Here is a 16,833-nt window from a genome sequence, read left to right as displayed (position 1 = left end):
TAATGTCAAAGTACAAAATCTACATACTGCCTTACTTGCAGAGTGGCAAATAGCCTTTGACACTATTAAAATTAACTAGAAAAAATATCCAGAAGACACAAACAATAGAAATAATTGCAAACGAAACTATGGGACAGGGTGTGAAAAACTCAGAAAAAAATCCAAACTCTTCTATGATGTCTGACTGTGTGGATGAAAATAGGGAAATAGGGAAAATAGGGGGAGACACCAGAATTAAAGATTTAGATCACTTCCAGAGGAACTAGGCGGGAGAGCAGAGGGGTGGGGGACCTGGCCTTTTCTTTCCACAAGAACCGGCAAGAGGGGGAAGAGGGAGGAGGGGCATCGTTGTTTCTCTCTGTGCACCGGCCTTCCCACAACTCCCTCCCTCCGTGCAGAGTCTGCACGCCTCATTGCCGCCCCCCACCTCCCTGCCTGGGGCTGTGGCTTTCTGAGGGCAGAGGCAGGTGCCTTGCACCTTTCTTGGGCCGGCCAGCTGGCTGGGCGTCAGGCAAAGCTGGCAGCCGGAGCGGGGCGTGGAGAGAGCAGCGGAGTGGAGAAAAGAGCACCTGTATGGAAAATCAGTAGCACCTGGAGCAGGAAGGAGGTCCTTGAGGTGGCCACGAGGAGGCAGAGGCAGCGCCAGCCAGAGCACCTACTGTGGCGGTGAGCAAGCACAGCTAAGCTGAGCCTTGACCGGCCATGCCCCTGTGGAGTCGCTCCAGCCGCAGCCAAGCGAGCGTTAGGGCGCTCAGTGGCCATGGCAGAGGGCGGCGGGCGGAGGCGATGAGGGTGGCATGGGCTCCATGGCTTCCCTGCGCGCTGCCCTCCCGGCTGGCACTGTCTCTTTCAATTCCTATGAGCCATGGTGCGATCGATCAAAATCTATCCCATGATCGACCGGTCGATTGCAATTGACCCGGGAGACATGTCTGCTCTTATGCTTATTGCACGCTAGTTCCTAAACCAAAGAAATTGCAGCATTTTTTCGTGACATTGTCTTGACAAAATTTTCATTACAAACAAATTTATGAAAACTGTCAGAGAAAAGGGGGGCTTAACTTATAATAAGTAATAACTTATAATAAGTGTTACAGAATTCTATGATTATGATGGAATTCTGCTTTAATTTATGTATTGTTCATTGTTAATGTTCTCTGTTTTTAATTTCTAGCATGTTTGGAACCTTGATGGGACACAAGTATATTGGAAGCAATATTATGAGCTTGTCATCTGGAGTTGGTACCTCGTGGGAGGTTTTTTTTTATATGTTTATATGTTTTATATGTTTTTACTATATGTTTAATTTTGATATTTATTTACGTAGTGATGCAGAATGTATCTCATTTTCAGGTACATATTTTTATATGTCTGAACCTGTAAAAGTTTTTATCCTGAATTCTAAATGGTTGGGCAACCAAATGAAGAGAAGATGGATTTCAGATTTTATTTCAAAATCTTTCCCCTTTTGGCCTTGGAATTGATCCAGGAATTTGGTCAGGTAGCAGGCTTTAAACTGAATAAGTTAAAAACTAAGGTCTTGGAAAAAAATTTAACGCCAATTGAGAAAGAGAAGTTTCAGAAGGAGACAGATTTATTATTGGTAAAGAAAGTAAAATACCTGGGGGTGAATATGACTTCTAAAAATGTTAACTTGTTTAGAGATAATTATGAGAAGTGTTGGACAGAAGTGAAAAAAGATCTAGAAATTTGGTCAAATTTGAAGCTTTCCTTACTGGGCCGAATTGCAGTCATTAAGATGAATGTATTGCCGAGAATGTTGTTTTTGTTTCAATCATTGCAGATCATAGACAAGTTGGACTGTTTCAAGAGGTGGCAAAGAGTTATTTCTAGATTTGTCTGGCAGGGCAAAAAACCCAGAATAAAATTTAAGATACTTACGGACACAAAAGATAGAGGGGGATTTGCCCTGCCGGACTTTAAGTTGTACTATGAAGCAGCAGCTTATTGCTGGCTGAAAGAATGGCTACTTCTTGAGAACACGGATATTCTAGATTTGGAAGGGTATGATAATGTATTTGGGTGGCATGCATACTTGTGGTAAGGTAAAAGCACATAAGGCATTTAAAAATCATATTGTCAGAAAAGCATTATTTAATGTCTGGATTAAATATAAAGATCTATTGGAGAATAAAACTCCAAGGTGGTTATCGCCTATGGAAGCAAAGGCCCTGAAAAGACTTAACATGGAGACTAATTGGCCAAAATATTGGGAAATTTTGGAGCAGGAGGGTGATAAATTGAAACTGCAGAGTTATGAGAAACTTAAAGATAAGGTGCGAGATTGGTTACATTATCTGAAGAAGTGTGCATGCACACGAAAGCTCATACCAAGAACTAACTTAGTTGGTCTTTAAGGTGCTACTGGAAGGAAAAAAAATTGTTTGTTATTACTTTCAAGTAAGAGAGGCCTATAACTTGGATAAAAAAATTGGATTCCAGGTGGAAAAATCAAAATTAGAAACAGAACTGTTAGAACCCAATGCCAAGATACTGTCAAGAATGTATAACTTGCTGTTGAAATGGAATACTGAGGATGAAACGGTAAAATCTGCTATGTTAAAATGGGCACAAGATGTCGGGCATAACATTATGTTTGCTGACTGGGAACAGTTATGGACCACTGGAATTAAATTTACGGCATGTAATGCCTTAAGAGAGAATATTATGAAAATGATGTACAGGTGGTACATGACCCCAGTCAAGCTTGCAAAAATTTATCATTTGCCCGATAATAAATGTTGGAAATGTAAAGAAACTGAAGGTACATTTTTTCACCTTTGGTGGACGTGCCCAAGGATTAAGGCCTTCTGGGAGATGATTTATAATGAAATGAAAAAGGTATTTAAGTATACCTTCCTGAAGAAACCAGAGGCTTTCCTCCTGGGCATGGTCGACCAATTGGTGTTAAAGAAGGATAGGACTTTCTTTATGTACGCCACAGCAGCAGCAAGAATACTTATTGCAAAGCATTGGAAGACACAAGATCTACCCACCCTGGAAGAATGGCAGATGCAAGTAATGGACTACATGGAAATGGCAGAAATGACTGGCAGAATACGAGATCAAGGAGAAGAGCGGATGGAGGAGGATTGGATGAAGTTTAAAATCTATTTACAAAAACACTGTAAAATCTTTGAATGCTGATGACATTGAAATGAAATGAAGGGGTTCTAGTAAATAAGGATTGGGAAAGTATAATACGTGAGGGAAATTGTTTAAGGATAAAAGTAATAAGAATGAATTTGCTGATCAATTTTAAAGTGGAATACAAGAAAGGGAGGCGGGTGGAAGTCAGGAAAATAAGGTAATGAATGATAAGAATTTGAAAAGAGGTCTTTTTCTTCTTTTTTTTCTTTTTCCTTCTTTTTTTTGTTAAATTTTTTAATATCCTTTTTCTTTTTAATTGTTGGTATTTGTTGGTGTTTTAATATGTATTGTTCTTTTTTGTATGGCTTTTTTCTTTTTTTCTGTAAAATCTAATAAAATATTATTTAAAAAAACACAAAATCTTTCCCCTTTTTCTGCAAACAAATTAAAAGAGAAACAGAGCACTGTTTCATTTTTCTCAAAGGGAATGCAGATCCTCTAACTTTCACATTAGCTTCTATGTATGCCCCAAATAAAATTCGGTTAATTTTGACCTCCACTCTTAAAACAGTTTCAAAATTTTGCAGAAGGTGGATTAATCAATCCTAGTTAAGAGACCTGAACTGGGCTGCTGATCCTGATTGGGACAGATCTACACCATTATGAATAACTGTTAAGAAAACAAAATCAAAAACTAATTTTCTTTAAAAATTTCTTAAGAAATATGATTTGATTGATGTACAGTGGTTTAATATATAATAATAAAAATTTATTTCTACCCTGCCCGTCTGGCTGGGTTTCCCCAGCCACTCTGGGTGGCTTCCAATAAAAGATTAAAAATACATTAAAACATCAGTCATTAAAAGCGGCTGGCTGGACCAGAGTGAAGGAGAAGCAGAGCTTTCTGGGACTGGGGTCGGAGGCTCTACTGAGGCAGGAGGGGAGGCTCTGTTCAAAGCCTGCGCTTCTCGCAAGAACAGCGGAAGGATAAAGAAAAGGATTCTAGTTCCTACTCACAAAGGCATGGGGGGCAGGAGGTTGGAACAGATTATATACTTAGCTCCACTTAAATTCAAGAAGCAAAAATCAGCACCTTCTTGGTGACCTGATCCTTCTCCAGTCTGGTCTACTATTCCTATTTTAAGGATGCATGAAACCGCACAATCATGGCATTGTGACACTACTTTACTAACCAGCCAATTAGCTGTCGAAGCCATCTCCACAACAATCTCAGAACATTTTGAACCTATTGCAGATATAGATTTACCAGAATAAATGATGCATGGTTCTATGGAAGCAGCAGTATGGCAGGAAAGAATAAGATATGTAAACAACATAAACAAGCAGCAACATCTTTACATATTGCATTGAAAAAATTAGAATAGCACCATAAACCAACTGGTTCTATAAAAATTAGGAAACAAATCAAAGTTACATGTCATAAATCGGAAACTATAGAAATTCAACAAATAACAAAAAGTCTGCTGTATCTGAAACAAAAATAAATATGAGAAAGGAAATCAAAATTCTAAATTATTTGCCAATAATTTAGGCCACTACAAAGGCCATTATTCTCTCTCTCTGCACCTCCAAATGCTCCTCTAAGAGGAGTGTAATGATGAGTGAGACTGCTGATTCCTCCAGCCCCCAACACCTACCCTGTGTTTATTTTTACATCCCCCCCCCACCAGCCAAGCACATAAAGCTGAATTTGTACAAATTAAGTTGCGAGTTGTCCATACAGATATTTGGAAAACAGTAAAGAGGTGTTTCTTGGGATCCAACTTCTGAGTCTGTTTCCTCCACAGACTTCTGTCAGCCTCCAGGTTGTGCTACTGCCTACAGGTGTCATGGAACGCCTCCAGTGTCCGAAAGTCCCGCCATGTGGGTGGTAGACCATCTTGCAGAAACCTTCCGCAGCGCTGGCATGGAGCCTGGAACAGCTTTATGTAACTTCTTAACCAGGTCTTAAAAAGTCGGAAAGAAAAAGATAGAAGGGAGGAAACTTAATACGGACACTCCCAATGTCATCACTTCTGTCAAGACCAATGATGCAGAGGATGGGAAATGTATCTTGGCTTGAGCCCAGAGAGAGGCAGACTTTAGAAGGAAGTATACCAAAAACCCACAAGGTCACAGTATAGCTGATAGTATACTTTATTGGAATGCCTGTCCTCTCTCAATAAGCAACAACATAAACAGAAATTCCTGCAGTGACAAGCAGGTATTTGTAACTAAAGGGTCACCATGGACAGCCTGGACTTCCTTGCAGCTAGACCAAAATCAAATTCAGCTTGACCATTCAGCTCATAAAAAGTGACCTTTTCATTATGAGATGCTAGAGTCTGCCTCTTGCATCCAAACGTCATCTATCCAAGAGCTTCAGAAATGTGAAATCATACAGAAACATTTCGAAAACCAGTTTCACAGCTATCCTTTCAAACATGTGCCTTAAGTCTCAGCAAGAATATATGCAGATATATTTTGTTCATGGCCAACATGGATTTAAATTTTGTTCAGAAAGAAGGCCATGACTAGGCAGGAATCTGGGAAAGCAGGAAGAGTTGCCAATTTTAGGGCAGGTCTGTTTGGCAGCGCTGCTAATGTTGGGGAAATATATAATATATGCCATGATATATGCTATTTCTGTTGTCTTTGGCACCTAATGAAAACCATCCTCTTTCAACAACCATTTTAAATAGAGGTATTTCCCAGTCTGTTTCTGTATTGGAGATGTTTTAAGATGATTAAACTGTTTATCACTCATGTATTTGCCACCCTGGGCTCCTCAGGGAGGAAAAGCAGGATATAATAAATTTAACAAATAAATATGATCAGGTCCATTTTAGCTGCAGTGATAAAAAGCACACCATTTTCTGCAACTCCCAGGGCAGAGATGGGAACAGAAACACATGAAGCTGCCTAATGCTGAATCACATTATTGGTCTGTATGTTTCACTATTGTCACAGGGAACCTGCAGCCCTCCAAATATTGTTTGACTAAACTCCCATCATCCCTGACCATTGGTGATACTGCCCAGGGCTGATGGGAATTGGAGTCCAACAGTACCAGGGTAGGAAGATTGGCCGACAAAAACTGGCAGTTGCGCCTCCACCCCCTATGTTTCAGGCAGGAGTATTTTCTGCACTTTCAGCTGGTTATGCTGGATAACAAAGGCCCTTCTGTATGCAAAGCATCGGGTTCATAGCCTTATCTCTACAGAGATACTTTTTACTATATTGACCCCAAATGCCTACTTGCAGGTGGGCAGACTGAATTTTAGTTGCATCTACTTATGGAAAATGAAGATACATACAGTGGCCCCTTGAAAGGAGACAAAAACAAAAGCCAAGAGATTGTTAAATACAAACTTTTATTTATACAAATATTATATTCTAGACTGCAGAGTATATAGGGAAAGGCCATAGCTTGGTATTAGATCATCTGCTTTGCATGGAGAATGTCCCAGATTCAATACTCAATGGCATCTCCAGGTAGGGCTTGGAGAGACCCCGCCAGTCAGTATAGACAATACTGAACTAGACAGACCAATGGTGTGACTCAGCAGCTTCCTGTATTTCAGTCTGGGACACTATTATGGGAGACCTGACACTCTGCAGTAATACAGCCTCGTCCCGCAAACCCAACATGGGGAGGCCTGGGGCCTTCCAGATGTGGAACCCAATTCCCATTGGCTTCAGGGTCAGGGAAGGTGGAAGTCCAGCAGCATCCAAAGTGTCACAGATTTTCCATCTATTCCCTAGACATCTGGCCAGCAGATCTCTAAATCAGCTCTCCATTAGACAAGGATGGAGCATTTGTTTAATGAGAACCGCCTGCCATGTGTGAAAAAAAAAAAATCCCAAACATTTCAGCAAATTAAATTATGCAATGTTTATTTTCCTTCTACTTCTTCAGGCAAGGAGTGCCACACTCATCATGCAAATGTTTGCTAACAAGAAAATGTTTATAACAGTAAATATTAAAAGCATGCAAAATATCTCCTCTACAAAAATAGTAACAACAGAGCCAGTCCCCACCTTTTCTTCTATGTGCACAGGATGCGCTCTTCCTCTACCCAGCCTGGCCTTAAGTTGGACGGTCAAGGTCAAGGAGGCAGTAACATTTTCTACTTCAGCTGCCTTTTTTTTTAATGGTTAGACTGTATTTTTAAAACTACACTTTCTGCCCTCAGGCCTTAGGAGACAGCAAGCTACGTGGGGAAGGAGGAGGGCAAAGGAAATCAAATGCTGAGCAAGGTGTTTCCAGGGGAAGGTTTTGCCCCCGAAGTAGGTCATCCCCATGGCCCTAAGTAAGGAGCAACGTTATATAACTTAATTTGAAGCTCAAGGAGACATGCAGCTATAGAAGAAGAAAGAAAGCCTCCAAGACAGACAGATTTGTGCTATGAAGGATGCTCATGAATCTTGTCATCTGAAATCCTATTGAATTATGTCAATAAGAGAAAACTGTTCTCTGAAGAAGGGGCTGGCTCCATTTATTAAACGAACCCTTCTCTCTTCATCCAACGTGCATTCTCTCTCTCTCTCTCTCTCTCTCTCTCTCTCTCTCTCTCTCTCGGTTTGTATATAGTGGCCTATCAATAACTTTCTTTAAGGCCTTCTCTGGCTGCAGAAGTCAAGACAGGGCCAGTAGTGAACACAAGGGCACAAGCCAATTGCTGATTACACCGGCTTCATTGGACTTGGTTATCATTATTTAACCACATTGAAGTTCTTTTTTTTAAAAAAGGAAAATCAGGTCAAACTGTGTGCTTAAAACATTTGCTGGAAGGAAAAGGAGGTTAAAAAGGAAGTCCTTCATTCTTGTCTGGACAATTAAGACTTCACCACATCCTGTCAACTGGATTGCACACCTGATATGCGAAATGCCTACTGCTATTGGCACTTGGGGTGAACATCCTGATGTTGATTTGTTAAAAGTTATCAGAACTGCTTTAGTGAATCAATACATCAAACCTTATGGCTCAGACAAATGTGTCCCATACAGTTTCTGCACATTAATTTTCAGGTGCGTGCTGCAGTGGGGGAACTGAGTTGCCATAATTGGCTGCTGCTCATCAAAAGTGCACTGGCAGTTAATGGACGCTTCAAAGGAAGGCACGCTGAGGAAGGCACATCATACACATGGAGCTTAGCTAGTCAGATGCTCAGTGAGTTTTGCCATTTATTATATGTTGTTACTAATTTATTTCAACATTTGGTGAACTACTTAATCACAGTGGTCTCTTAAGAGGTGCACAGGAACCCAAGACAATAAGACTAAAAGTGAGTTAAAACTATAAATACTGCTGGATTAACTAAATCTTTGTCAAGCGTATGAAGTTCAGCAGGAAAGGGGCCTGCTGATCTCAAGTGGGAGGGAGTTCCACAGACTTGGGCTCACAATACTGAATGCCTGGCTCCTGGTGTATATGAAAGGTGCATCTGAGCCATGAGGGACCACTAACAGTGGCTCCTCCAAATACCTCAGTGATTACATGGGATATAAAGGTTCAGGTGGTCTCTGAGGTATCATGGACCCAAGTTAAGGGCCTTGTAAATTAATACAATGAGGTGACAGCTGTTGTAAAACACATGATCCAGGGTAGGATTCTTCAGCAGATACACTAGGACTTTTTGAAGGGCAAAAAGCATCATTCTGTAATTGCTCTAGCCAGGATTAGCTTGTGCTCCTTGTTTTCTCTCCCCATTATATTGTTGAACAGCTCCACCCATACACTTTCAGACATGCTCTGGTAAACACCAATGGCTGTAGTTTCCAGTATGCTCCCTGTCCAGATTTCCAAAATCTTCCAACAGTATCCCGGGGTGGGGATGAACAACAGACAATGCTGCTTCCCTTTCCCCTTTTTCCCCCTCTTGCCTTGACCAAAACAGCCTTTCAATACTTTCATAAAAACCCCACATGCCATTATTAACTACACTGCAAAGTTATGCCAGTTGAGAGAGTTTGTATCAAACTTACCATAAATGACCTGACTACCACATCCGGCATTTGAGGCAGCTGGTAATGCAGTAAGGCAGTAGTAGCATGATCAGTTACCTGGAGGTGACAAGAAAGGAGGGAGGGAGAGAGGAAGACTTGTCAGTGATGTTTTGACAACGTACAACTCCTTCCATGTATCTTCCACTTGGCCCTTCTCTTGACTTGTCTAACAGAAGCGGTCACAATGAAGTAAAGCATGACTTCAGGTATCCAAAGTATTTTGGTGTCAAATAGCTAGGTGGTGGGACAGGGGATATTATTTCAAAATATTAATGAATAACAAATGTTCACAGTATTGGGCTTTCCTGTGCCCCACCGTTCTGCTACAGCCAGTGGTCCCCCCCCACCAAAAAGTCATTCTTGAAGTTCACTGGATTTTCTAGAAAGACTTAGGATGATGTAGCATGTGGGGTTGCAGCTGGAAGGGGGAATTGGGAAACCCTACCCCCTTGAACACAAATATCTACATGATCAAAGGTAACACAGACTAGAAAGCAACAACGAATGGAGAACCAAGGCACATCAAAAACACAGAAGGCAAAATACACAAGGGGACAAAAGAAGCAACCCCTCTCCACCACCAAAAAATAGTGACATCAACTGGGCTCTTTTGGATTACCAAGAGATCCCCAGTCATAGGTAGGGCTGGCCTGGAGGGTGGGCTGGCCCCTTCCTCTGTAGAGAATGAGATTGGTGTGGATCCTGGCTAATCCAGATCAGAGGAAGGTGCCATCCCTGGGTGTAGAATGCTCTCTAGAAGCCACGGGAAAACAATAATTTTCAGAAACAAGCAAATTTCAAATACATGAGGCACTTCATGTAAAAGGTAAGCAATCATTCAGAACCACCCAACCCAATACAATAAGCTAGTATTATCATTCCCATGTTACAGATGTTGAGGTGGGATTGGGATAAGGAAAGCCATATGGCAAGTTCACAGCTTAAACTATTACCCACTAAGCTACAGCAGCTCAGATACAAAATGAACAGGGAGGCTTGGGCATTTCAGCATCAACCAATGTTACCTAGCAACTTGCCTTATACAAAGCCTGCTCTTTGGTCCATCTATCTCAGTGCCATCTACAAGAGGGAAGGGGAACCTCCCATTCTCCCAGCAGCCTCAGTCACCATGACCAATGATCTGGGAAGATGTGAGTTGTAATCCAAGCAACACCTGGGAGGGCCACAGCTGCCTCATCCCTGGTCTGCACTAACAGGCACTGGTTTTCTGGACAGGGGTCTTTTCCAGCCCAACTTAAGAAGCTGGAGATGGAACTTGGGACTTTTTGCATGCAAAGCAAATGCTCTTAAACTAAGCTATGGTCCTTCCTTTCATACACGGCTGCGATTTTAAAAACAAAAAGGAAAGGAAGCTCAAAAAGATGCACTCCTAACCTAGCTCATAGCATAAAATCTATGTAACTATCTGTGTCCCCAGGACTAATGACTCATAGTTTTTTTATTTAAAAAACTCCCAACGAAGTTCCTAAAATTAGGAGTACCAGAGAGATTCCAACAATGTTGTTAGCACAATTAAGTAGTACTAAGGGGAAAGCAGCACAGGATGGCATATTGAGAAAGCAGCTACATCAAGGGTTTTGTGTTTTAGGCTATGACAGCAACGAAGAGGGGATTAATTCCCTTTTGGCTTTGTCTCCATGAATGAAGCCCAGTGCAAGCTTTGTGGAATCACTAACAAGCAGCGGGAAAAAGCCTTATAGAGGAAAATCCTCAAGCTCTGCCACAATTACAGCTTTTGCAAGTTCTCTTCTGTCACATTCCCTACACTCCACATCCTCCTGAATTGCTGCTGTTTCTTTAAAAAAAAACAGCAATTGCTGTTGCTTAAAACACACACACACACAAGCCAAAGGTATGAAGTTGATATCCTTCTTGGCCCATGCAATGCAACAAGAGAACAGGAGGAGGAAACCAGTCCCCTGGTGTTTCAGTTGGTTGACATGTAATTTCCTTCAAAAAATATTTTGCTTGCAAGCTGACATGAGAAACACTGTTGCAGGTTGGCAGCTGCATACCAGTTGTGAATGAGACCAGCTGCAATAGAGTCCAGAACAATGGATTTACACACACACCTCAATCTGCCTTACAGACTAGGAAGAGGCACTATCATATATTGGTGTAGGTCAAATATGTTGCTGGACTACAACGCCCATCAAGCTCAGCATGGCCAATGGCCAGGGATAATGGGTGCTGTAGTTCAGCAACATCTGGAGGGCCAAAGGCTTGTCTTAGAAAAGCATCTTGTTTCTGCCCCTTGTCTTAGAAAACTAAGCCAAGATGCACACAATGGAAAGGAAGGGGTAACAACAAATCAATAAAATTATGCATGGCATGGAGAAAGTGGGTAGAGAAAAGTTTTTCTCCCTCTCTCACAATACTAGAACTTGTGGACACCCAATAAAGCTGAACTATAGAAGATTCAGGACAGATAAAAGAAAGGACATATTCACAGAGTGCATAGTTAAAACTATGCAACTCGCTCCTACAGGAAGCAATGATGGCCACCAATCTAGAGGACCTTAAAAAAGGATTAGACAAATCCATGGAGAAGGCCATTAGTGGCCACTAGAAATGATGGCTATGCTCTGCCTCCATGGATGGAAGCAGTAATTCTTCTGAATACTGGTTTCTGGAAGCTCTGGGAGGGGAGAGGGCTCTTGTGCTCAGTTCCTGATTTAGCGTTTCCTACATAAGTTTCCCTCCCTTGCTATAGAAGTTAGATGAGATCAACAAGACCCACCTCATCCACAAAATGTATACTACCTCTAACATGTGTGTTAGCCATTCCACAACTTGGTGCCCTCCAGGGTGCTTTGGATGGATCCAGACGATGGAGTTGTAGTTCAAAGCACCTGAAGGGCGCCAGGTTGAGAAAAGCTGGTATATTCAGACACGCACAATAAAAAGTCTTAAAAAGCCACAGTATAATTGCACACTGTCTTTCTTCCAACTGCCAGTAATTAGCTTATTCCCATTCTAACTTGCAAGCTATCTATCATGCCCTAGTTTTCCCCTTCACACAGCATGCTTAGATTCCTAGTTACGTAACAGGCACACATAAAAGCAAACCGTTAGCAACAGCTCTCCTTCTGCTACATTTCAACCTCCAACGAATTGATTTTGTGGTGTTTTCTTTTTTCTTTTTAACGCTTCCACAACAAAGTTGCTTTTTTGGGGTATTATTAGCATTGAAGATGTGGGGAAAACTTTGCTGTGGGGAAAAATAAAGTGTTGCCATTAACAAATTCAAACTGACTGGCTACTTGGGCATAGCAGACATATGCTGTTCCTATTGTAATGCAGAGCTAATGAGATTCCGCTGGGAGATAAAAGCCATCCCAGCACTGCTGGAATACTAATAATGTTTTCTCAATGAAAAAGCAGGTGATTGGTACCAGAAGCAAATGGGGGGGGGGAGCATTTCGAACACAGATCAAAGTGGGCTCCAAACAGAAAGAGGAGGAAGGGGTGGGAACACCCTGAACCCCACAGAAGTAGCACCAAGCAGTGTTATGTTGAGTACTGCAAAGTGATGAGGAAAAAACCCAACCTGACTTACGAGTAGGAACTTCACACTAGTGCTCCTCAAATTAAAACTTTCAAATACACATTTTCTCTGACAAAAGGATAAAAAATAACCAGACTGCAAAGGTTTCATTAGTATATATGTCCCATGGGGAGGTTTTATTCTCCTCTCCAACATTTATCTGTGATGTTATATGACTGACATCCTGTAATACTTCTCGCTTTCACTTATTAGCATAGTCCCACAACTGCTGTTCAGTTTAAACATTATTTTGCCATCTAAGCCAAACTTCTTCTTCCTTGGATTTAAGTTTTACTGAGAAGGAGAGTTGCAAAGATGAACATTTTGGATTAGTGCAGCTCTGGGAAGCAGAAAACTCCTTTAAGAGATCCATAACGCACAAGAATCCATTTGGAACTGAGTCTGGCACTTTGGAACCTGGCTCAATTCAGCTTGGAATATTTTGGAAGCTGCCTGCCTCATGTCCAAATCAGAACTGCAATTCAGGAGAATTGAAGTTTTGTGCTGCTCCATGGGCTATCATGGGGAAATAAATAAATGGCTATTACCTTTGCTCTTTTTGACACAATTGGCTGAAAACTGCAGGTATCACAGTCCCCACTGACAAACTTTAAGAAGGTCAGGTGCAGGGGGTTTTCCTGCAAGGTATTTACAGTGATAGGCTGATTAAAAAGGACTGACTTTATTTGATAGTGGAATATTGTTTCGTTTAATATGTAAGCATTGCTTCTTGTAAACCAAGATTCCTGGTTTACACAATACTAAGCTGGGATTCTTAAATGGTGTTTCCTCTGATCATGCTTGTCTCCATTTCTGTGCTGGAAATAGATTTCAGAAGCATACATGTTTCATCAAATTCCAAAATCATGATAGCGTAGGAAATACCTAACTGATTGCAGAGAGAACTGCCACCACATGCGTGGATCAAGTCAATGCCTATTTAATAACATTTAGATACTGCTTAAACAAAAAGAGAACAAGCAACTAGTACTCTGTTTACATAAAACATTATATAATTTTCATTTTAAGAATACAGATAAAATTAAACATTAAAAACAACCTGACATAAAATTTAACACATATATATATTATTTATTTGATGCCTATGATTACTATCTGGTTCACTGCTCTGAGCTAAATTTAGAATCACCAAACTAAATTAAATGAATGTTTTGAAACCTGTCTATTTGTATTCTTAGCATTTCTCCCTGTCTTACTGGGCCAATGACTGCTACCCTATGTTTTACATATACAGTGGGCCTGCCCCTTATGAGAGGGTTCAGTTGTGGGGATTCATGGGCAAACGCAAGATCATGCAAAGTCAGGAACCCCCAAAACTGCCCCCCTGTGTGGTGCTGAAGTGCTGCTAACTGGGGTCTGGGAATATTGTGAGAGAGCTCTGAGAGCTTCCCTTCTGCAACCTTCCCAGGCCCCTGGTAAGTGAGAAAAATTCACTGGGTGTAAGGATATGGGAAATAATTAAATAAATAGAGAGTGGAGGGTTTCCCTGGCTCATCATCATCGTTTATTTACTCCCCACACACTCCCTGTGTAAAGTTGTGAACGTGTAAATAAACCGAGTGCAAGTTGTGGGCTTACTGTATGTTTTATGTTTATATTGTAATGGCCATTGGCTGCAATCAATAAAAATTAGAATCACAGAACTGAAGAGCTGGATGGGGCCCCTGAGGGCCATCTAAGTCCAACCCCCTGCAATGCATGAATTCTGCCCTCAGACATCCCTGGATGGGCTTGAACCACCACCCTTCTGGATAACAACCTTTGAAAATTTTAAAAAATCCAGTTGTTGCAATTTCACAATTCACCCATGCAGGATACCAATTCAATAGGCTGACCCTGGAACTGCCCATCACCTGTCCTTGAGCAGACACTGTCAATATTCTGTACTTGACTCATACATGCATTCATTCTACACACCTATTCACAGAGATTAATGACAGGAATACATCTTCATATATTACAATACTTATGTGCCCTTGTACTGGAGGAAAACAATACTTTAGGACTGCAAACTTTAGAGGTAGACAACCTAGATGCAAAACCAGGCCAGGATCATAGGGGGTCCAGGGTGGCTTGTGGCGGCAACCCCTCTACTTTGAAATTCCTGTCACATTGAGAGAGACCTGGCCCAGTCTCAAGGCTAGGTGTATTCTGGAAGCAGTGTGAAAATTCTTCATTTAAACTGTGTTTTGGTGGACAGGATTGGAGTCAGTGGGTTTTAATGAATATACATACACTGAAATAGAAACAAACAATTGTTACCAATCCCAAGTTCTTGGGTTGGGAAACAATTATTGATTATGATGTTACCTGATTCTTTTTCTTTATTTTTAAAACTATATTCACAGCCTGCTCCCAAGTTCTTGGGATGGGAAGGGAAACAATATTTAACAAATTATGTTATTACAAAAAAATAATGAAAAATAAGGGAGTTTGCAAAGATTCTATGATGTACTGTTGGGTCTCCTCCTCAAACAAAACACCCACGCACAATAATGGTTATATTTAAATGCATGGTTTTTCTATATAATCCAATGTTTAGCCCTCTGTTGTTGAGAAAGATGTAAGAAGCTTATTCTCATTCGTGCAAAGCATGTCTGGACTTGTGTTGATCCCACCATGCAGAATGGGGGCTGCCTCCCATGTTGTTTCTAGGGGTGATTCATATAGCACGCAGCAGCTGCTGTGTGTAACCCTGAAGGGAAGTGGTTGACTGCAGCCTCTGACTATGCACTGAAGCACCCTTAAAACCATTTCCCTTTTCCAAGAAGGTTTGCCTAGTGCCAACCATGCTGTGTTTTAAGCAAAGATGCTGCTGCAGCTGATTGTGGCTGGTTAGGTTTTACTTCTTCTGCTGAATTTCTATGCTCCTGGTCTGTTTTGTCTGTATTTTTGTATTTCATTGTAGAAAAGAAAAGAAAAGGTTCTACTATTTCTTTGTATACTGCCCTGGTAGCTTTGCTGAAGGGTGGCATAAAAACAGATAAAAGCAAACAAATAAATGAAACATCAGCCTTATTTTCCAAGAAGCTCAGGGTGGCATCCCTATCTCTCTCTTCCCAAACCCACAGCATCCCGACAACCAGCCTTGTGCAATAAGAAGGCTGAGAGACGATGACTGGCTCAAGATCACCCATAAAGCTACATGTCTGAGTGGGGATTTGAACCCTGGTCTCCCAGGTCCTAGTCCAACACTCTAACCAGCATACCATTTACTTCCACTCCAGATATCCCATCTTATCTGCTAAGCTCTCACCCTCTCTCAGTCTTATGGCCTGGCCAATTTCTTCTCAATCATTACTCTCGTGTTCATATACTCTTTTGCTTCTGTAATTCAAAAGTGGTGAGTAAAAATAGAAAACAGAATAAAGATATAATTTACTGATGAAAATATTCCATGAAACAGGAAGCTTATACTTTCCTCCTGATTTTCACCAGAACACGGTACTCTGTGGCCATCACTGAGGAGGGTCTTCTACAAATTGTTCTGGTCCTACAGTAGTACCACTGGATGCAAACGGGATCCGTTCCGGAGCCCTGTTTGCATCCAGAAGCGAATGCAACCCGCGTCCCTGCGGGTCGTGATTCGCCCCATCTGCGCATGCGCGAGCGGTGAAAGCCGGAAGTAATGTGCTCCGATACTTCTGGGTCGCCACAGCGAACAACCCGAAAATACTTATCCCGCAGCTACTTCAACCCAAGGTATGACTGTATTAGATTAAGCTTTTCTTGATGAATAGACTCTAAGCAGGGCCCTCCCCTCTCAAACTGAAGCAACTGGTAGGCTCCTATGGGGAGAAGCATTCCTTCAAGCAACCTCCAAACCATGGCCAGACACCAAAGTGCTAGCAGCTAGAGAAATGGGGGGTGGGTGGGCAGAAACACATTTTTAAAAATATATACCTATTTTAAAATTTATTTTAACAAAATAGATATAACAATGAGAATGTGATGTTCTTCTAGGGTTTTGCTTTTATACCGCAAAATTCACAATCTGCCTTTGAAAAAAGGGTGGGAACAAAGACCCTCAATGATGATGATAAAAAGAAAATAAAAAAGCTCTTACTTTTCCTTACTAGCTGGAGATGTGCGAGGAGCTAATAAAAAGGTTAAAGATCGGCGC

At 41.4% G+C, this 16,833-nt stretch overlaps 1 protein-coding gene across 2 annotated transcripts in view; it reads right to left on the bottom strand.

The window, feature by feature from the left end:
• Positions 1–311: 311 nt before the first annotated feature.
• Positions 312–16,833, bottom strand: part of MED27 (mediator complex subunit 27) — a 167,528-nt gene continuing 151,006 nt past the window's right edge. Inside the window, exons 7-9 of one of the 2 annotated variants that reach the window (XR_014543975.1) lie at positions 9,101–9,178; positions 3,528–5,078; positions 312–1,458 (exon numbers count right to left, since the gene is read on the bottom strand). Coding sequence is in view for 1 of the 2 variants with exons in the window: in XM_083596884.1 (XP_083453010.1) it covers positions 4,944–5,078; positions 9,101–9,178 (213 nt within the window). In the remaining variant the exon portion in view is untranslated. Of the gene's footprint in view, positions 1,459–3,526; positions 5,079–9,100; positions 9,179–16,833 lie in introns of those variants that run through there. The other variant, XM_083596884.1, reaches the window with a different exon arrangement.

Source organism: Podarcis filfolensis (genome assembly GCF_964270895.1).
Source record: "Podarcis filfolensis genome assembly, chromosome: Z".
Taxonomy (NCBI): Eukaryota; Metazoa; Chordata; class Lepidosauria; order Squamata; family Lacertidae; genus Podarcis; species Podarcis filfolensis.
The sequence above is the reverse complement of the archived record's forward strand: the minus strand, read 5'-3'. Positions and strand labels throughout refer to the sequence as shown.